The 23,444-nt window shown below is 37.9% G+C and overlaps 2 protein-coding genes and 1 non-coding gene across 3 annotated transcripts; 2 read left to right on the forward strand and 1 right to left on the reverse strand.

The window, feature by feature from the left end:
* Positions 1-1,549: 1,549 nt before the first annotated feature.
* On the reverse strand, positions 1,550-1,656 carry LOC131645408 (small nucleolar RNA R71). The gene has a single exon (XR_009297032.1). It is a non-coding gene; the product is annotated as a small nucleolar RNA R71 (small nucleolar RNA).
* A 129-nt stretch (positions 1,657-1,785) lies between these two features.
* On the forward strand, positions 1,786-2,106 carry LOC131593682 (uncharacterized). Its single transcript, XM_058866198.1, has one exon. It carries the CDS (start codon positions 1,786-1,788, stop codon positions 2,104-2,106), a length of 321 nt encoding a protein of 106 aa, XP_058722181.1.
* Positions 2,107-2,244: 138 nt separating this feature from the next.
* LOC131593698 (uncharacterized) lies at positions 2,245-3,093 on the forward strand. The gene has a single exon (XM_058866199.1). It carries the CDS (start codon positions 2,245-2,247, stop codon positions 3,091-3,093), a length of 849 nt encoding a protein of 282 aa, XP_058722182.1.
* The last annotated feature ends 20,351 nt before the right edge of the window (positions 3,094-23,444 follow it).

Consider the following 23,444-nt stretch of genomic DNA (forward strand, 5'->3'; position numbering starts at 1 on the left):
TAATTAGGTTGGAAATCAATAATTAATTACTCTGGTTTTTATTTATTCTATTAATCATATTTAACTTGTGCCCAAATTAGGGTTTGCAAAGATCACGCCTACACTAAAAAATTCCCTTTTCTTTGTGTAATTTTCAGGTTTAGCACCAGGATTTCCTCCGACTACGAGCCATATCAGATGAAAGCTAAGTCCTTGATTCTATTTTTCTAATTTAAATATTTATTTTTTCCCTTTTAATTTAATTATTTATTTTTGCCTTTCTGATGTTAGTTTGTTTATTATTTTCAATATCAATGAACTGGCCATACACTCACCTCTTTTCTGTTTATTTCTTCCTTTTCCAATTTTCAGGGTTAGTCATCCGGTCAAAGCTCGATTAGTCGGTAACCCTAGAAACTCATCTTTTAATTTCTTTATTATTATTACTTATGCCAAACCCTATTGCATTAATGGCGTTTAAGTTTATTCTTTTTTTTTCTTTTCCCCGTCCCCATGACGTATTATGTAACTGCTTCCTGGTGTATTGTGTGGCCTTGAAGGCACTTAAACTATGATATATTATATTATTACTGCGTGATTAGTAACTTAGGGAGTGGTAACCCTGAATTGAATTAGAATCACTTAATCACAAGATAAATTATTTTGAATCTGATCACGTGATTGTTGTACCCACACACCTTTTTTGGTACCCCTCTTGTTGCCTGTTGCCTTGTGTTTTTCAGTGCAGAATAGCCAAGTCCCTCGGATACGAGGATACCTCAGCAATGTTTCCCTCGGTTCATTCAGATCATAAGTCCCTAATGATGCTACCTTCGATTCGCTAATATGATCTCGTCCCTCGAAGTTGCCTACGAAGTGTTGAGGTATCCTCCGGTTGCCTAAAAGTAAATGGCTATTCTGATCCTTCCCTTAGACTACCTGCCTCCTCTATGGCTAGGGACAGTCTTGTGGCGAACGATAATTCGACGACCCTTCAACCTCCAAATAAAAGAACTTCCCTACCCTCCTATGGTATGGATAGCCTGAAAGGCTAAAAGAATTTTTTTCATCTAACCAGATAATTTGTCCCTAATTGCTTTGCTCTGGTTTCAAAATTCTTTTTCTACCCTTTTCTAAAAAACTTCAATAAGGTTACACTCATTTACGAGCTAAAGTCCTTATTTCTTCTTCTTCTATATTTCTGAACTTTTGGTTTCGAAGAGCAAAGCAATTAAGAGCCCATGGATAACCATGGATGCAAAAGGTGCCTTACACCTTCCCTTTGCATAAATTACCCCCCGAACTCAGTTTTTATTTAAAAGGTTTTTCGTGTTCTTTTAGCCTTTCTGTTAATTTGGATAAAATAAAAGTCGGTGGCGACTCTTGCTTACCGTGACATTCCGATAAAGTCAGTTCACTGTATTACACTATCCAACTGCGTCTTTTTCCTTTTTCATTGAGGGATAGGGCTAGAGCTTGGCTCAAGTCTTTACCCGGGAATTCTGTCACGACCTGGAATGAACTTAAGAAAGTCTTCCTGGCACGTTATTTTCTACCTAGTAAGACCGCCATGCTAAGAGCCCAGATCAATGAGTTTAGACAAAAAGACAACGAGTCCTTATTTGAAGCGTGGGAAAGATACAAGGACATGCTTAGACTTTGTACACATCATGGTTTAGAACAATGGTTAATTATCCATACCTTCTATAATGGTCTCCTCTACAACACGAGACTTACAATCGACGCCGCCGTAGGTGGCCCACTGATGGATAAAGAATATGTCGATGCTTACGCACTTATTGAAAAATGGCTCAAAACCATTATCAATGGGGAAGCAAGAGAGCTCTGTCAGAGAAAACTTCTGGAGAGAAATCTTCAATGAAGAGTGCTATGTACGAGATAAGTAGCCTCGACCGCGTTAACGCCAAAGTCGATGCCCTAACTCAGAAGATCGAAAACCTCATTGTAGCACCTCTAGCCGCCGTGGCTGCTGTTTCCCCAAATTGCGAAATATGCGGAGTGTCTGGACATGCTGCCCCCGAGTGGCATCTTTTGACAAGAGTTTCCCCCGAACCAGTAAACTATGCTCAAGGAAACCCTTACTCAAACACGTATAACCCAAGATGAAAGAATCACCCTAACTTCTCGTACAAGAACAATAATGCTCTGTACGCACTTGGTCAAGCACCCAATGTACCACCTGAATATCAAAAGGCACCCTTCGCTGCTCCTAACATCCCCAGGAAGTCTAACTTATAATTAATGATGGAAAATTTCATAGCCACTCAAACTCCGACTAATAAGGATTTCCTAAACCAAAACGTGCATACTAATGAGCAAATCAGACAGTTAGCCACTAAAGTAGACGCGTTGGTCACTCACAACAAGATGCTTGAGACACAAATCTCTCAAGTGGCACAACAACAAGCACCTACTGCCGTACCTGTTGGGACATTTCCAAGACAGCCACAACCTAACCCAAAAGGACATGCTCATGCTATTATTCTGCGAAGTGGTAGAGAGATGGACGAACCGACTGACCCTAGGCTTAAAAACCCTGCTTTGTTCCAAAGCCCTAGTAAGACAACTGAGGAGGAAAGTAGACCCAAGGATAAACCAAGTAATCCGAAAAAGAAAGAGGACAAGGAAAGTGAGACGGAGGAAAAAGAAGCGCCATACGTACCTCCACCAGCTTATAAACCACCTTTCTCGTACCCTCAAAGATTCGAGAAATCCAAAAGCATAGGGCAGTTTAAGAAATTTGTCGAACTTCTTAAACAATTGAACATCACAATTCCATTTACAGAAGCCATTACCCAAATGCCCTCGTATGCTAAGTTCCTAAAAGAAATCCTATCGAATAAGAAAAAAATAGAGGACAATGAGACCGTAACACTCACTGCCAAATGTAGTGCAATAATTCAAAATAAAATTCCACATAAACTGAAAGACCCAAGGAGTTTCTCCATACCCTGCAATATAGGAAAATTTGTCATACACAAAGCTTTATGCGACTTAGGAGCTAGTATTAGCCTAATGCCTTTGTCCATTTACGAGAAACTAAACATGGGAGACCTAAGACCAACCAAGATGTCAGTACAACTTGCAGACTGATCTGTCAAGTATTTTGTAGGTGTTCTTGAAAACGTACCCGTCCGTATCGGACAAGGAAGACGTTAACATCCCTATAATCTTAGGAAGACCTTTTATAGCTATCGCTGGAGCTATTATAGATGTAAATAAAGGCAAGTTGACATTCGAAGTAGGTGAGGAGAAGGTCGAGTTTATTTTGACATAATTCCTTCAAGCCCCAGCTATAGAAGATACATGTTATCTAGTGGAGGTTATTGATGGATGTGTAAGAGAGATAGGATTATCGAAAGAATCTTACTCTGAAGTTATAAAGATTTTGATGCCCCTGATTTTCGAAGATGACAATTGGCGTCAAGAATATCGAGACGATAGTTTAAGCAAATGCTTAGCTTTAACACCCAACCTTATGCCTTACCCTAAGAAACCAACCTTGGACCTTAAACCATTACCCAAGACACTTAGGTATGAATACCTAGACGACGAGCTCAAAAGACCAGTAATAGTCAACGCAAAGCTAGGAGCCACAGAGACCGATATACTATTACAAGTGTTAAGGAAGTATCCATCTGCGTTAGGATATAACATTGTTGATGTGATAGGAATAAGTCCTTCCATATGTATGCATCGCATCATGTTGGAAGAAGATTGCAAAACCTCTAGGGAACATCAAAGAAGGATTAACCCTATCCTGAGCACAATAGTTAAAGATGAAGTTACCAAACTTCTGAATGCCAGAATTATATATCCAATCTCTGATAGTCAGTGGGTAAGTCCAGTTCATTGTGTACCAAAGAAGGGAGGCATAATAGTTACCGCAAATAAGTCAGGCGAATCTATCGCCGAAAGAAAAGTGTCTGGAGCAAGGATGTGCATTGACTATCGTAAATTAAACAAAGCCACAAGAAAAGACCATTTCCCTACTACCTTTATTGACCAAATGCTCGAACGTTTAGCAAAACATTCCTATTACTGCTACCTGGATGGTTACTCAGGATTCTTTCAAATCACAGTTCACCCTGATGAATAAGAGAAAACAACCTTCACATGTCCTTATGGAACATTCGCTTATAGACGAATACCATTCGGATTATGCGACTCCTCAACAACATTCCAGAGATGCATGATGTTAATTTTCGCTGATTAGATAGACAACATCATGGAACTCTTTATGGACGACTTCTCTGTATGTGGGGAGGATTTCGAAGGATGCCTTTCGAATCTAGAAAAAGTATTGGACTGATGTGTACAAGTTAACCTCGTCCTAAACTGGGAAAAGTGTCACTTTATGGTTAAACAAGGGATTGTACTTGGACATGTAGTCTCCAAAAGAGGAATTGAAGTCGATAAAGCAAAGATAGAAGTAATAGAAAATCTCCAACCCCCAAAAATAGTTAGAGAAATACGGAGCTTCTTAGGACACGCAAGTTTCTATCGAAGATTCATAAAGGACTTTTCTAAGATCTCTAAACCTCTGACCAGCCTCTTAATGAAAGACGTTGAGTTTAATTTCAACGATGAATGTTTAGAAGCCTTTGAAGTACTAAAGACAACCCTTATATCCGCACCCATAATGCAACCACCCGACTGGAATTTACCGTTTGAAATTATGTGCTATGCAAGCGACAATGTTGTAGGAGCAGTCTTAGGCCAAAGGAATGATAAGAAACACCATACAATATACTATGCAAGTAAGACCTTAGTGTAACATCCCAAAATTTATTATTTAATTAATTTAATTATGTTTTGAATTAATTAATTTGAATTAGCATTTTATTGGAATTATATGGGAAGAAATAATAAAATATAGTGTTGGGTCATTGGTGGAGTTAGTAATATGGGAGTGTTAGTGTGAAGGAGCCCATTACTAAATTATGTTATGTTTTCAAAAAACAAGAAAATAAGAGGAAATTGAGAAATAGAGGAGGAAAACCTAAGACGGAGAGAAGAAGAAATCATGGGCAAAAGCTATTTTCGCAACCCTTTGGCAGCCTTCACAAATCATGCCATAACTCTCTGCTAGTAACTCCAAATCAGGTAATTCTCGAAGATTAGGATTCTACACAAAATTTCCTTCGATTTGATATATTAATTTGTGTCAGGGAGGTTCTCGATGAGGGAGATAAGAGAGTTTGAAGATTGGGAATTCTTGCTGGAAATGAAGAAAAGAGGCTTACGGGTTTGATGGAGAAGAAGGGGAAAAATTCTGATTCTTGGCTAAGGTAAGGGGGGACTCTTTTGATTAACATCTATTATCGGGTTATGGATAATAGGACTGATATAGATATATTATCTCATGTCAATTGAGTCGTATGATAGAGTTGGGATTTTGGGAATGTTTGTTGATAAATTATCTATTTTGATGAATTCCATGAATTTGGTGTTGTATGATGTTTAATGATGCATAATATATGTTATATGTGTGTATGATATATGTTGTGTGGCTTTTTTGTGGTGTTTGATCAACATGGATCGATTTGGTCGTGTTGAGGAATTTGGGATTCACATTTGTATGCTGTCAATTGCGATTGAGATCTCTGATTTTTGCCAGTTGGCGCCGCGAAGGTAGGTTGGCGCCGCGAAGGCGTAGTTCTTTTCTCGTTTCGCGCCACATCCTTTGTTTGCTCCGCGAAGGCGTTGTTTCCTGGCAGCGCATCGCGAACAATGTGTGGCGCCGCGTGCTGCTAGTAAAATTTGAAAAGTTTAAAGATGCGTATCTTTTGAACCGTTGGTCTGTTTTAAGTGCCGTTTCGAGCAAGATGAAGTTTATGAAGTATTCTTTAATGTTAGGATGATGAAATGAGCAGTAGCTCGAGGTTATTTTTAAATCACAATTTTGCTTGTTTGATGTATGATGTGTTGTGGATATATATGATAAGATGTAACGATACAAGCTATGTTTAAAACATGATTCATGTGATGATTTGTTTGTTGGTATGATGAATCTTATGAGATAGTTTTGTGATTGTGTGAGTATGATGTGAATATCTTGTTTGTTGGATGGATGGTGTATTGTTGACATATATGATGAAATGTGACAATATAAGATGTTGTTTTGAAAAACATTATGATGTGATGATTTGTTGAGAATTATATGATGATGATTGCTTTGTTTGGAATGATGTGGATACATGTCTGTTGTTTCTTATTAATGGTGATGATTGATGTGGACACAAGAATGTTCTTTAATGATGATAATGATGATTGATTGTATTTGAATGATGCTAATCTATATAAACATACTTTGATGATGATGATGATGATGTTGATGATGATGATGATGAAATGAGTATTTGATGATGTTACTCATAGACTTGACGATGGTATAAGTATGTTCATGTATGTTTGCATTCATTCATATTCATTGATGATGTTGTATCCATGATGATGTGTTGGATCAGTAAAGGGCATGATTCCCATTGTGTGGAATCTGTGCTGGCAGGGCCGTATCTTGATGATGTTGGATCGGTCATGGGTTATTCCCATTTTATATGTTGGTACCACATGCATAGTGTTAGTTCATTCATATGCATGATTTTATAACATGATTGGATGTTTTCCAGTGTTATGATTTTGTTATGATGTGTTGGTTTGATGAGGATGAAACTTGTCTGAATTCTAGATATGTTTTCAATTGGGTGAATGATGTAACTATGATGTGTTATTTTTTATGATTCAATAACATTTATTAATTTGAATGAGACTCACCCTCACTGTTGACATTTTCAGATTGGCGAGTAGCGGCTTTTGGCTTGGTGAGGATTAGCTCATAGGCCAGTTTGTATAGTATAGCGTCGGTGTCATGCTCTAATATTGTAACACTGGGGGAACGCTAGTTTAGAGTTAATGATGATACTCTATTTTTTTTGTTATGGAGTAATTTTGTGATATATTGCATAGATGATGATATGCTTATCCGTTGATTAATGTTCCGCTATGTAGAAACATGATTTTGTTAAATTGATGATTTGCCCCTAAGTGAAGCATGACAATTGATTTATGATAATTTGTTTTAAATTGAATTGTGACACCCTTGTTTTTATGTTTTACTCTGAGTAATTTATTTAATTTCTGCGGGGTTTAGAAGGGTGTTACAATAGTGGTATCAGAGTAGGTCGGTCCGTCCGGCCAATTGTCGAGTAAGTTGAGTTGCACGACAGTTGAATACTGTCGGCATATTATCCTTTAGTACGCGATATGTGAGTGAATCACTGTCGATACTTGGTTGTTTGTTGCGGAAGTTGGTTTGAAACAAGTGGGGGAGAAGCTTCACTTCTCGGTTATGTGCGAGCGTTGTTGGAGTTGTTGTTTCACGAATTGAAGGTGACTTGGAATTAGGACTTGACTGGTAATTGAGTTGGAACATTTTGAAGGATGATGATTAGAAGTAATTGATGATTAGTTGTAGGAGAGCGAAATTAGAAAGTTGCAATGTATCAGCTCTACTGGTGTGCTGCGAAGTTGTCAGTTGAGTAGCTTTACGTCTCAGAAGAGGTTCAGCTGCAAGTTTGCAAAGAGGATAAATGTCGTAATGTTCCAGAAATCGCACTTCGGCGATGGGATGTGTTGCTCAAGTTATAAGAATGTTTGAAAGTGAAGAGATATGATAAGGAGCTGTTTGGAATGTGATCGAGTTGAAGAGAATGAGGTTTTGGAGTGAGATTTTCGTAAGAAAAACGTAGGAAAATTGCTGAATAGCTGCTGAACTTCGAAAATTCATAACTGGAGTTCTGGACATCCGATTTGAGTTCCATTTGAAGCGTCGGAAAGCTAACGAGATGAACTTTGTTATAAAAATAGTTGCAGCAGCTGTAACATATTTAATTGTGACAGGATGACGTTGGAAAGAGGTGACTATGCGGTTACTCTTGTTCTTATAACTAGACTTGTTTATTGGTACTGCACGGGATGTCAGTGTCAGTGTTGAACGGATTGAAAGAATAATTAGAAAGTTTGTTGAGAAGTAATTTTAAGAATTGAATATACCATTTGAAGAGTTTTGGGAATACCGTATAGAGCGTCATTGCATGATGTCGATGTTGCCTTTTCGGACAATGATTGGAAAACGCATATCTCGAGTTCCGAGTGTCGGATTAATGTGCCGTTTGAGCCTACGAAGAGGTGAAATTATGTTCTACCTTATGGGAGAGTTATAAATACAGTAGAGGTGGCCCTATAAGGAGATATTCTAAAGTCGGTTAAGGAAGCGTGAAACTTGTTGAATAGGAATGGTTACTACCGCGATTGTGTGAAACGAAATTGAGTAGAACATGTTGTTGATGAATAAGTTGATGAGATGTTCGAAAATAAAGATGATTTGAGTACCAATGGATTTTAGTAAGAAGTGAATTAGTAGTAGAGGTGGAATAAACTTTAGAACTCTAGGAGTCGTATTTGTGTTTACAAAGTAACGATAGGTATAAAAAAAGAATTGTAGAGAATTTCTAACACCTATTGATGTGAGGAAGACTTGTTGAGATTCTGAGTGGAATGATATTTAGACGCGAAAGATGTCATGGAATTTGAGGTAAAATCACGAGTTATGAATGTGGTCATGGTCTTTTATTAAGATGAGGATTTTGATTTGGAACGAGATGAATAGTAATGTACGAGTATATTAGTAAATATGAAGTTTGGAAGTACTTAACAAGTGTGTGATGCTAAGTGACTATGAAGCAGATTGTGTAAAATGTTTGGACGTCGGTGTCTCACCGATAAGATCCAATAAGAGGGAAGTGTGCGAGTTGTAAATACCCAAAGTGAATTAGTGAACTATAACGATGTTAATGAGTTTGAGTGCAAACTCGGGAAGGACACTATTATGTAGTAACGACAGTTTATGCTTAAATATGGTTGTCAGTTATGTATTGACCAATTGAGGACTTGATCACCCTTAATCTCTTGTTGGTAGTAGACGGAATCATATAAATGGGATGAACTTGTTTTGTTACCTTAATGGTTTGGGATGTGAAGAATACTAAGCCATGTTAATAATCACTCACCATGTTGTGTGAACTTATGAAGAAGTGAATACGAAAGAGTGCAATATATTGGATGATGACTTAAGACGGGTAATCAGAGTCGCGCAGCGAAAGTGTGTTGTGGAGTAGTGTGCAAGTACTACTCGTGGGTAGTGAGGAATTAATATGTCGGAAGCCTACATAGAGAATATGTATTGGTTTATATGTTGGATTTAGAATCTAGTGGAGGTAATGATGTCATATCGAAGAATTAGAACTCTTTTGAATAATTTCTAAGATGACGAACATGTTATTATGGTTGTACATAGTTGATACTATATGATGCTATAATAATTTTGTTTCGTTGTTAAGGTGGTAATGTGGATTCTAGATATAATGAGGAATTATACTCTATGAAGGACGAAGTTGATTTAATTCTTAAAGAAGAGTGAGATTCAGTTTGAGCTATTATGTAAGCAATGGTATATCGAGGCTGATGAGTGTGATTATAAATACTCGTGTGCACTTGTTCCGATGGTTGAAATGTTTAATAGATGAAGTAAATCAGGAATTTGTTTTTGAGTGCGAGTAAGTATTGATGAGTGGTGGATTAGTACCATGGATGATAAAGAATGATTCTTGAACGAATGAGTAAAGAGGGCCAGAGCTGGGTATAACTCAGAAGTCTAATTGGTAATGATGGTTGTGAGGGCAAAATGTAGTTTTCATGACGTCAAAACATTGTAAATCAACTACAACCCAAATGGAATCTGAGAAACCGAGCAAATGCAACTAAGACAAGTATTTTTGACCACAAGACATTAATAGGTCGACTCATGGATGCAATAGGTCGACCTATTGCAAGCTGATTCTGAAAGATTCCAAGTAAGGAGTGAATGCGTCGATGCATTACATGCATAGGTCGACGCATGGAACTTAGGGGAAATCTCGGGTATGCGCACGCTGACCCCTCAGGTCGACTCATTCAGCTTTTGCAACCTCAGGTGAAAAAGGAAAATGCGTCGACGCATGGATGGAGTAGGTCGACGCATGGAACTTTGGGGAAATCTCAGGTATGTGCACGCCGACCCTTCAGGTCGACGCAAGTGTCTCACATTCCTCATTTTCAGGTGCAACAAACTCAATAGGTTGACCTATGCAGAGAGCAGGTCGACCTGTCGCTCATTAAATTGGTTTTTCTGCTGTGTTCAAATTGGTTATGCATTAAGGGTGGTATAAATACTCAAGTGACCATTCTATAGCAAAAAGAACAAGAAACGTGAAATATAGACTCAGCTTCTTCTCATCTTCAACCTTTCGCTTATTGATCGAGAATCACACATAATCATCTTTCTCGATCGAAGTAAGGAACGTGTGTTGATAAGGTTCGACGGTAGAGTTTTTCTTGTTTGAGATTCGACGGTAGACATTCATCTTGTTCGAGTGAAGAGTGTTGAGGGTGTTTCTTGTATAAAACCTTAGGGTTTTTCCTTCCTCATCAAAGATTTTGGTTCGAAGGTTTTTGACGATCGATTTGCTTTGGTAATCAATTCAGCCGTGCATAAGGGTTTGAGAGATTGAAGATCTACTCAACAAACTTGCTACAATCGGAGGATTGAGAAAGAAACGATCGGGGTCTTAATCGTGAAGATTAGACATCGACTTGATTCGACTCAAATCAAGGGAAGGATCGAAGTGTATTTCAATTTTACTGCATTGTTGTAGTTGGTGATTGGTACTTTCTTTCCTTGTTAAACATTTTGCAATTAAATAAAAACTTTCCTAATTTCAATTGAAATTAGGGGCAGACGTACTCCTGCGAGGACGATAGAGGAACTGCCTAAACAAATATCGTGTTCCTTATCGCTTTTACTTTATCGCATTTTCACTTGTTTTCGTTTATTTCCATTATTGAACAAAAACTAAGGTTAGGTAAAATATCGATCACCAAGTGTTCGATAAAATTACTCAATCAAATTTTAGATTGTGAGTAATATACCATATAGTGTGTAATTGAGACAATCGAGATATTCGTTAAAACGTAATTCATCACTTGTCATTCTCATCCGTTTGGTTTATAGCACATATCCGGTCCCCGATAACATAATCATCTTAGACGATTAAGTGATTCAGGGAAGTCACGTTTCAAATAGCTAAAATTTTCTTAGGTCGAAAAAGGTGGTCTATTCACCCCCTCTAGATCAGTCCTATCGTCTAACAAGTGGTATCAGAGCTCCGGTTCATTCTAGTGCTTGATATAACATTTTAGAAAATGGAGAACGGTCAAAAAGGGGCGTATACTAAAGCGCCTGTTTTCACTGGAGAAAACTATAGTTATTGGAAAGACTGTATGTGCATTCATATCAACTCCGTTGATAGAAAAATTTGGGATGTCATCGTCAATGGTCCTATGGCTATCACCATAACCAACGATGTTGGCATCACACGACCTAAACCTCAAGCACAATGGGATGAAAAAGATGAAAAGAATTACGGGTATGATTGGAAAGCTAGAAACATGATTATAGCTTCCTTAGGGGTCGATGAGTACTTTCATGTGTCGCATTGCCAATCAGCTAAGGCAATGTGGGATGCATTACAAGTCGCCCATGAAGGAACTAATGATGTTAAGCTAGCTAGAATCAATACCTTAACGCAAGAGTTTGATCTCTTTCATATGAAGCATGGTGAAACCATTGCGGAGATGCAAAAGAGATTTTCTCACATTATAAATCGATTACACACATTGGGACATATTACTCCCAATGCCGTAGCTACTAACAAAGTTTTGAGATGTCTTAGTAGGGAATGGCAACCGAAGGTCACGGCAATCAAAGAAGCCAATGATCTCACTACGTTGGATCTCACAACCTTATTCGGAAAGCTTGAAGAACATGAGCAAGACCTCATGAACCTAAACAAGCACGAAAAGAAAGAAAAGAAAGAAAAGTCAAAGGACACGGAAAAGAATTCCATCGCTTTAAAGGCTTCAAGTTCAAAGTCATCCACCAAAGATACATGTGTTAGTGTGTCTAGTGATGAAGATGAAAGTCCGGATGAAGATATGGGATTATTCGTAAGAAGGTACAACAAGTATCTTCGAAAGAATGAAATCAAGCACTCAGACAACAATCTAGTTGATTATAGACGTCAATCAAAGTCTAACAAGCAAGATGAGTACAGGAAGACCAAACCTAGAGGATATTGTTACAACTGTGGAAAACCCGGTCATTACAAACCGGATTGCCCTTCACTAAAGAAAGATAAGACCAAAAGTAAACCTCAAAAGAAGCAATCAAAAGGAAGAAGAGCCTACATCGCTTGGGAAAGTGATAGTGACTCATCTAGCAAAGAAAGCTCAAACGATGAAGAGGAAATCGTCAACCTATGTCTCATGGCACATCAAAAGAAGAAAAAGATTGTGGAATGTCTTGAGCCATCCGAAAGAAGATGGTTTCTAGATAGCGGATGCTCAAGACATATGACGGGTGACTTATCTTTATTCTATGACTTTGTGGCTAAGAAGAAAGGATTTGTGACCTATGGTGATAACAACAAGGGAGCAATAGTCGGTAAAGGTAGTGTAGGTAATCCCTCTTCTACTACTTCTCTGACGTCCTTTTAGTCGAGGGCCTTAAACACAATCTTATTGGCATCAGTCAATTATGCGACAAAGGATACTCAGTATCATTTTCTAAAGAAAGTTGCATAATTCGAAATGATGACAAGAAAGATGATGTGTTCAAAGGCCTGAGGGTAAATAATGTATACATGCTTGATCTAAATGATGTATCCTCGATTGAAGCAAAATGTCTAGTAACTATGAGTGAAGACTCATGGCTTTGGCATAGACGTTTGGCTGACGTCAACTTTGATTTGCTTAATAAAATCGTCTCAAAAGACTTAGTGTCCGACCTACCTAAAATAAAGTTTTCCAAAGATCACTTATGTGATGCGTGCCAAATGGGGAAGCAAACGAGATTTCTTTTAAATCTAAAAACATTGTTTCAACTACAAGACCTCTTGAACTTCTCCATATGGACCTCTTTGGACCATCTAGAATAAAGAGTCTAGGCGGAAACCTTTATGGGTATGTCATAGTTGATGACTTCTCTAGATATTGTTGGACGATTTTCTTAGCAAATAAAAGTGACACCTTCTCCGCATTTGAGAAATTTGCCAAGTTAACTCAAAATAAATTAAACACTAAAATAGTATCCATCCGAAGTGATCATGGAGGTGAGTTTGAGAACCATCTCTTTGAAGAGTTTTGTGGCAATCATGGCATTAATCATAATTTCTCCGCACCACGAACTCCCCAACAAAATGGAGTTGTGGAACGTAAAAATCGTGTGTTGGAAGAACTTGGGAGAACTATGATTAATGAACATGGGCTTCAAAAATTTTTTTGGGCCGATGCCATCAATACGGCTTGTTATGTTCTGAATAGGATCCTAATACGTCCTATTCTAAACAAAACACCGTATGAACTCATAAAAGTGAGAAAACCGAACATCTCTCACCTTCATGTATTTGGATGTAAATGCTTTGTTCTAATCAATGGAAAGGAAAGTCTTGGCAAGTTTGATGCAAAAGCGGATGAGGGTATCTTTCTAGGATATGCTCAATCTAGTAAAGCCTATAGAGTATACAACAAAAGGTTACATATTGTTGAAGAGTCCGTACATGTCTCTTTTGATGAGTCTTGTCCGAAAGTTGTCGGAAAAGGTAGTGTTCTTAATGGTGCAGGTGTCTCAACTGAGAGTATACTTAATGATCCGGATGCCAAGCTTGAGAAAGATAAAGAATCCCTCTTATCCGAGAATAATGAAGAGGAAGTGGATCAAACACCTAAAGAGAAAGAAGAATATCAACCAAGAGAGAAGAGTGATCTTCCTCTTGCATGGAAATCTTCTAAGGACCATCCTATGGAGAACATTCTAGGAGACATAAAAAAAGGGGTGACAACACGGTCAAGGATAAGTAACTTTTGTTTTTATTATTCTTTCGTCTCTCAAATTGAACCTAAAAACTCAAAAGATGCATTAGTCGATGAGCATTGGTATTTAGCTATGCAAGAAGAGCTAAACCAATTTAAGAGAAATGAGGTTTGGGACCATGTCCCTCCTCCGCGAGACCATCGAGTAATTGGCACTAAATGGGTGTTTAGGAACAAACTAGACGAAAACGGTATCATCACTCGCAACAAGGCCCGTCTTGTTGCTCAAGGGTATAGCCAAGAGGAAGGGATATACTATGAGGAGACTTATGCTCCAGTCGCCCGACTTGAGGCAATTCGCTTGTTAATTGCATTTGCATGTTCACAAAACTTTAAGCTTTATCAAATGGATTTTAAGAGTGCTTTCCTAAATGGGTTTATTAATGAAGAGGTTTATGTATCTCAACCTCCCGGATTTGAAAACGTTGATTATCCTGATTATGTTTATAAACTTAAGCATGCCCTGTATGGTTTAAAACAAGCTCCTAGAGCTTGGTACGAGCGGCTTAGTAATTTTCTAACTAATCAAGGTTTCTCAAGAGGGAAAGTTGATACTACCCTATTCATTAAGAGACATGAAAAGAATTCAATATTAGTTCAAGTGTACGTGGATGATATTATCTTTGGTTCTACTAACATAACTCTTGTAAAGGAGTTTTCTAAGCTTATGCAGGGAGAATTTTAAATGAGCATGATGGGTGAACTAAACTACTTCCTTGGACTTCAAATTAAAGAACTAAAAGAAGGAACGTTTGTGAGTCAAACCAAGTATTGTCAAGAACTCATCAAACAGTTTGATATGGCAAAGTCCAAGGCCATTGACACTCCTATGCCTACCGCAGTAAATCTTGATCGGGATGAACATGGTAAGCCGGTTGTAAAAAGGTATAGAGGTATGATCGGTTCCCTGCTTTACCTTACCGCTTCCCGTCCCGATATTATGTTTAGTGTATACATGTGTGCAAGATATCAATCATGTCCCAAGGAGTCTCACTTAAAAGCCGTTAAGCGCATACTTAGGTATCTCGTAGGTACCACTAAGCATGGCTTATGGTTCTCCAAAGGTAGTGATTGCTCTTTGGTTGGATATTCCGATTCCGACTTTGCCGGGTGCAAATTGGATAGGAAAAGCACTAGTGGAACATGTCACTTCTTTTCAAATTCCTTGGTTAGGTTGCATAGCAAGAAACAAGTGTCCGTTGCTTTGTCAACCGCCGAGGCGGAATATGTGGGGGCTGGTAATTGTTGTGCTCAAATACATTGGCTCATGCAACAATTACTTGACTTCAATGTCAAGCTTGATCATATTCCTATCTTTTGTGATAACACAGGTGCTATCAATCTAACCAAAAATCCGGTCTTGAACTCTCGCACTAAACACATAGAAATACACCATCATTTCCTTAGGGATCATGTTGAGAAGGGTGATGTAGTGTTTGAGCATGTTGATAGCAAAAATCAACTTGTCGACATCTTTACAAAACCACTAGCTACCGAGCCCTTCTTTCACATCCGTAGGGAACTCGGTGTCCTTGATATATCGGATAGGTTGCAACTATGAGTAGTTGCATATGCTTTATTTATTATCATTATCTATGCTCTCACAATGTTTGAAGTGTTCATCAAAAGATATGTGAGGGCTTGTTTCTCATCTCCCTTGTGTAAAGGTAATTTCGTTTCAACCTTAAAACTTACTTCATGGTAATGTATCACTATGGTAAAGTTGAAATATGTGTATTTTGTGACTTAATTTTATCTTCCGCTAGACATAATTCTACCGTACTTTGTGTTTGTGTAAGGATTTGAATTAAGCTATGTGCTTATTCTCGTTTAGCTATTTATGTTATTTTGTCGTTTATTTTATCATTTAGCATTGTTTTATGTGAATGAATGCTTTATGATTATGATTCTAAAAGGGCTTAGAAATGATCAAAACTGAACTATGTTATTCCACCATATATGTATAATGCTATCTATCTCTTTTTTATGTTGTCAAAGGGGGAGAAAACTGAGTGAATCAGCAAGCAATGGAAAACACATGCACCAAGATAGGGGGAGCATACAGAAAAGGGGAGCAAGAACCTCGGTTAAGCAATGCCTCGATACAAAGATTCACAATTTTTGCCATCATCAAAAAGGGGGAGTATGTGAGGGCAAAGTGTAGTTTTCATGACGTCAAAACATTGTGAGTCAACTACAACCCAAATGGAATCTGAGAAACCGAGCAAATGCAACTAAGACAAGTATTTTTGACCACAAGACATTAATAGGTCGACTCATGGATGCAATAGGTCGACCTATTGCAAGCTGATTCTGAAAGATTCCAAGTAAGGAGTGAATGCATCGACGCATTACATGCATAGGTCGACGCATGGAACTTTGGGGAAATCTCGGGTATGCGCACGCTGACCCCTCAGGTCGACTCATTCAGCTTTTGCAACCTCAGGTGAAAAAGGAAAATGCGTCGACACATGGAACTTTTGGGAAATCTCGGGTATGTGCACGCCGACCCTTCAGGTCGACGCAAGTGTCTCACATTCCTCATTTTCAGGTGCAACAAACTCATTAGGTCGACCTATGCAGAGAGCAGGTCGACCTGTCGCTCATTAAATTGGTTTTTCTGCTGTGTTCAAATTGGTTATGCATTAGTGTGGTATAAATACTCAAGTGATCATTCTATAGCAAAAAGAACAAGAAACGTGAAATATAGACTCAGCTTCTTCTCATCTTCAACCTTTCACTTATTGATCGAGAATCACACATAATCATCTTTCTCGATCGAAGTAAGGAACGTGTGTTGATAAGTGTCATACCCTAATTTTTGACCCCCCTGAGATGACATATCTTCAGGGTTTTCATCAGGTCAAAGCAAGTACCCAGAACAGTCACTTCTTCATCTGGCATTTAATCGAGGATGTTCAAAGACAAGAAAACTCAGGCAAAGGATCAATTAGTAGAAGGATTAGTCTCTAACATAATCATAGGACTCAAGAGCTTCATTTTCTCACCTATGATTGATTAGACACCCAGTCCTCTGAATACAGATTTACTCAGGTCACCAGGCTAGGGTTTTTAAGCCTATCAAGGACTAAAATCAGGGATCACCTTTGGGAAACCCTAAAAAGCCCCAGGGGATCATTCAAAGACATCAATCATCTTCAAATAGCTCATATAACAAGATCCACCGGACATCACACCTCAATTCAAAGTCTATAGTCATTATTTTCATATGGTCGACAATTAGGGTTTTTGACCTAATTCCCCAGGATAGTTGACTTTTAATCAGGGCATGGATCCAAAACTCAAGACATGATTCAAGAACCTCTACTACCTCAATATAACCCATTTACATCACTCATTTGAGGAGAAGATCTTGATTCTACACAAAAGTCCAAATCTCACTTTATCTGGAAAAAGTCAACTGTATGGGAACACCTTTGACTTTTAAGATTTTTGGTCAAAACATGACTTTCAAGGATAAATATCATCAATATATGGATAATAAAGTCATTTGACCAAAGAAATTCAAGAAGAATCTTCAAGGAGCAAAAAGTCGGGAATTAGGTTTTTTGAGGGCATTGCGGGAACTCAAAATTTCACCTACACAACTCAAAAAACTTCCAACATGAAAGTTGTAGATCTTGCAAAATAAAACAACATCTTACAATGGAACTTTTTTCAAAAAAATCAATCATTTAAGAGTTTTGGAAATTTTGAAGTTTTAGGTCATAAACACTTAGAAAATTTTCTAAGTGTTTTAACCTAGTTTTCTTCCAACTTTGGCCTCATTTTTCACAAATTTGCCAAAGGATTCTGAAGAAACTCCAAACTAATGATTTGAAGTAGATGTTTAGGGCTTTCCAAATTGTGTTCAACCTTCTCCAAATTCATTTTGAGCTAGGAGTTATGCTTGTTCAAAGTTGGCCTCATGAAGTGAAATTATAGGTCATGCATCATTTTTGAACTTTGCAATTTTGTGCACATGACCTCAATTATAGATGCTACACGACCCATAACACATCTGAAAACATGCCATGCATCCATTTTCACCATGCCATGATCATTGAGGAAGATTCCTAAAACAAGAACATGTGATTATGTAATGATTACATTTGAGAATTTATGGCAAATTGATGAATCACCCAAGGAATCTTCTCACCAACCAATTAGAGCTCACTTTGTATCTGAAATGTTCCCTAAGATCAGATAGAATCAAAGGATAGGGAGTTGGCTCGAAAATGCAATGATCACACTTGGATATTCTTTGAAATTTCTTCATGGCTAAGAAACCAAATTCACTTCACTAAGCAAGCTCACTCTCTCAATTAGTACTGAATCATTTGCCTATAAATAGGAGAGCATACCTCAGTAGAAAACCACACCAAAGCAACCATATTCCTTGCTTTCTCTTTCTCTCCTCATGCTTATTGTTTTTCAAAGTTCTTTGGCAAGAAGAATCGTTTTCTTCAAACCAGAGCTTATCTTTGGAAAGTAAGCATTCTAACATCTCAAGGGGGATCATTTGAGGTGATCCAAGCACCTGGATCACTTCTGTAAGTGAGGGAACGCCATTGTTGCTCTCACTTTGGAGCTGTTGCAGTTGGAGGTCCACAGAGCAATTCAGAAGGCTCCAAGCAAGGTTAAGCATCCATGCACGTTCCATAGGAGGTAGTGAAGCTATCCAGATGGTCGCAGCTCATCTGTAACTGCAGATTCATCATCCCCCATGTTCACTTGAAGCTCAAATCGAGGGTGGTCCATAGAGCAATTCAGAAGAATTGAAGTTACAATAGGCATTCAGTTAGCATCACTGAGTCCCAAGGAAGCTTTTGGGATCATTCATACAAGCCCAGGTGCTCTCTAACATCCTCACGACCTCCATTTTCAGAGGTAAGTTTCTGAACTCCACCTCTTTAATTTAAGCACTCTTTGTGATAAAACTCGATTCTATCTTGTTCAGCATCATCAGAGGATTGAAAACCCTCTAGCATCATTCATTTATCTTTAAGTATAGCCATTTAATTTGATTTTTAAATTTTAGGGTTCTTCACGTTTTCTGGTAAATTAGTTAGATATAGTTAATATAAATTTATGTTAGTTACATATCTAGAATCGTGAGTAAATTTAGAGCAAGTTTGGTCTTTATATCGTTGCAAATGGATGAGAATTGAGAGAGTTCAGAAATTCAAATTGTTGGAGCTTGAGGAAGAAGATGACAATGGTGGTGGCGCGCAAATTTCAAATCTGAGGGCCAAGTTTATTTTATTTTGAATGGTTTGTGTTTTACAAACGAATTCATCGTTTGCCCTAGTGGCCTCACATGCGCTCTTAGTCTCCTCATGCCCAAGGTCTGGGGTTCGAATCCCCCTCGCCCCAGACTTTTTGTTTCTTTTATTTTTCCATGATTTACCACTTGTTTGAAAATATAATGAACTGGGTGTGTGTTATAATCACCAAGCGCGCGTTGGCTCAGTGGTGTTGTTTTGGGACTGGTAACATAAAGGGCGTGGGTTCAAACCATGGTGAGACCAAAACATTATTTTTACCACTAATTTCCTTCATTTTTCTCACAACTTCACACAATTAATTCACCTATCAAATTAAATCATTTTCACCTCATTTTTCACACACTTGCTATTTAATATATCTATTTTGTGAATAATCAAAAAAATCATAAAAATATTATTTATTTCATATATTTTTATTAGGTTTAAAATAGTATGTTTTGAGTGTTTTCTTAAATACTTTAAAATATATATTTTCATTTTGTTTTAACCTAATTACTTTGTGAATAATTTTATGATAAAACCCTAATTATTTAGGTCTTAATTAGGTATAGATTTCATCTTTGCCTTAATTAAGTTGACTTTTGTCAATTTGCAAAACTGTTTTCAATCTCTGATCAAACAGATGATTAAGGTTTTCAAACAACAAAACCTTATATCATTACAAATCATTTTCAACTGTTTCTCATAAACAGTAAATCATTTTCAAATGGGCCTCTAATAGAGTATAAGTCCCAACACCTTCTTCTCTTCTTAGCTTGTTTTCAAAACTGTATTTTCAAAATCTTCTTTCTGTTTTCAAAACATTCTTCTGGTGTTTGAAGGGCATTATTCCCGGTGAAACTCTTCAGATACCTATGTGACCTTTGTCCATCTTCACTTCTTCTGTTTTCAAAAAAAACATTAACTGTTTATCATATATATATATTCAACTGTTATCCACCAATTACTGTTGAGGCTCTGTACATACTTCTTCAAAGGCCTCCACTCCATCCAGGTTAGGCTTTACAAGCTTTCAATTTACAGTCTTTATTTAAATTACTGTCAAATATAAACTGTGCATATATATTAGTTTAGAACTACGTTTGAGTATAAACCTTAGGACAGTTAAACTATATATATATATATATATATATATATATATATATATATATATATATATATATATTATAGGAATATGACCTAGGATTGAGAATGTCTTCCCGGTGAAGGCTCTTTCCTAATTAGAGATCTGTAGTTCAAACCCCCAAGATGAATTATTCCCGGTGAAACATCTTGGCAAAAACCTTAGAACCCAAAATAGGACACATCCACCCAAAGAGGAATTATTCCCGGTGAAACATCTTACCCATTTGCTTAGAGCCAAAATAAGTTCAAAACCACATAGCTTTCTCTTGTGCTATAACAAGGACCCTCGATTAGCCTCCTCTTGGGCTTTGTACAAAGACCCACAGACTTCTTAAAAGCATTTCTAGCTTCCTCTTGAGCTTGTATACAAGGACCCATCAGGTTTCTTATAAACATAGGAACAGGTCTTTAGTCATCTTTTAACATACCCTGGTGAGTTTCTTCCAATTTAAACCAGACTTTAAACAAGCTAAGTTTGTCTCAATTTCATATTGAGTACATTTTTGGAATGAGAGACATGGACAGTCTCTGTCACCCTTACCTTCATCAATCTTCCTTAGCAGAGTCTAGGATCCATGTTTGCTTATCCTCAGCAAGAGTCAGCCTTCATCTTGGGCTTTAAACAAGAAGTCTCCACTAGATAATCTTTCTGCCTTTCATTTTAACAAAAACCCCTGGAAAGGGTTAGCCTCCACACATTCCATCATTCTTAACAAAAACCCCTGGAAAGGGTTAGCCTCCAATTTATTCTTTCATTTTAACAAAAACCCCTAGAAAGGGTTAGCCTCCAAAAATCACTTCAAAAACCAAAGATTCATTTCTCTTAGGAGATAATTTCCCCAAAAGAGTCAAAACCCCTGGAAAGGGTTAGCTTCCAAAAATCAGTCTTTTAACAGATAATGTCTCCAGCTGAGTCAAAATCCCTGGAAAGGGTTAGCTTCCAAAAATCAGTCTTTTAATAAATAAATCCTTCAGTAAAGTCAAAACCCAACAAAAATAGTTAGCCTCAACCTTGGGCTTCATACAAGGCACCAAAACAATAAAACCCCCTTGTTAATAGTCAGCCTCAACCTTGGGCATTGTACAAAGCAGATAATAGAGTCTCCCCTAGTGAGTCCTTCATTTTTTCAGTAGCCACAACCTTGGGCTTTGTACAAGGCAGATAAACCATATTTCATGTGTCAAAGATTCCTAACATCCAGGATCTTTTCCCATAGAGTCATCCATACTCAGTTTACTTAAGAGTCCGCCACAACCTTGGGCTTCATACAAGGCAGAAAATAATGTTTTCCCTAGTTAGAGTCAGCCTCAATTCTGGGCTTTGTACAGAACACCAAATAAAAACCCATCAAAATAGTTTCTCCCCAAGTAGAGTCAGCCTCAATTCTGGGCTTTGTACAGAACACCAAAATTCCTTGTAATTAATCCCCAATGGAGTTTTCTCCCAGAGTCAACAATCAATCAATCAATCAAAAAGCCTCAAGCTTGGGCCTCATACAAGCCAGTTAAAAATCAAATCTTTTATACAGTAGATAGACATAGCTTATCTCTATAAAGAGATCTTTCCTCTATCTCACCACATTCAAACAAACAAACATCACATATTTCAATTTCAATCAAAGTCTCCCATTTAGGACTCTGAAAGGCATGCTCTGGCACATCCCCAAACTTGTACACTTTCCCTAATTTGGACGAGCATCTTTCTTTCATTTAAGAGATACTAGCATACTTGCAAACACACAAGTAAGGTCACTCAATGAAATGAATTCAATCATTTTGTCACTCTTTTAAAAATGTTTGTGGTGGAATAGTAGAAATACCTCTCTATAAAGATGACTTCATGTCTCTTTACTGTAAACAGAGATTTAATTCAAGCTTCAACCTTGAGCTTCAAGCAAGGCACCCAAAAATAATTAATAATCAATTAGTTCCCCGAACTACATTAAGCTCTGACTTCCATTAGAGATATGTAGGCATGAGGTTCACAAGGAATCTCAGCGAGCTAATAAAATACCAAAAATAGTCAATCTGTCTGTCTGTCTTTCTTTTATTCAATTCAATTCCTTCTCCTAACACAAAGGAGAAACTTTCCCAATCATTAGCAGTAAACACAAACACAAATGACACAGAGAAGGTTCCTGTAGAGTACTACAGATATGTAGGGTGTTTAAACACTTCCCTATGTATAACCGACCCCCCGGACTCCAGAATCTCTAGTCTAGGTGAAATCCCCACACTTAGCAAACTCCTAGGGTTTAGTTGAGATCTTTTTTCCCCTTTCCTACTCGTAGGACAAATAAGAAAGTTCGTGTGATATCGTAGGAAGAACTGAAATAAAATTCATCCCACCACCGGCGCATTCTCCTTCAAAATTTCGCGTGAAGGGTCTAGCGTGCCGTCCTCCCAAGTGAAACGGGGAGGTAAAAAAAACGACAACCATAGAAAAATGGCGACTCTGCTGGGGATATAAGTGTTAAAAACCTTGGTTTTTCATCCAAACCAATGGTTGACCTGTTGCTGGTCCAGCCCCAATGAGGAATTAGGGATGCCAAATTCCCCCTCAAACAAGAGAGGTCCTTCCTAACCTCTGTGTCATTTCATGTGTTTGCTGCATTTATATTTGTTTATTTTGTTTATTCTGTATCGGGAAAGGGCTTGATTCCCCCTTGTGGTGAGAAATCCTATACCCGGATTTGAGTGCAACATAAGATAGGATGGAGGATGTCTTCCCGGTGAAGACCCTCTAATCTTGGTTCACAATTCTACTCTTGGGATTTGCCTGGCTGGTTGTGATTAACTGCGCCAATGCATTCCGAGACTGAATTGTACCAGGAGGACCTAGAAACACATTAACCCAACTTAAAGCCTTTTTTTTAGGACGTAGAGCGGTGATTACGGAAGTAATTGTCACGGAGATACTACACTCAGAGAAAACTCTGTTATAGATACCAATCAACGTATCTTTAAGGTTGAGCAAAAACTCTGAGACCCCTAGAACCCGTT

Source organism: Vicia villosa, linkage group LG1 (assembly GCF_029867415.1).
Source record: "Vicia villosa cultivar HV-30 ecotype Madison, WI linkage group LG1, Vvil1.0, whole genome shotgun sequence".
In the NCBI taxonomy this organism is placed as follows: Eukaryota; Viridiplantae; Streptophyta; class Magnoliopsida; order Fabales; family Fabaceae; genus Vicia; species Vicia villosa.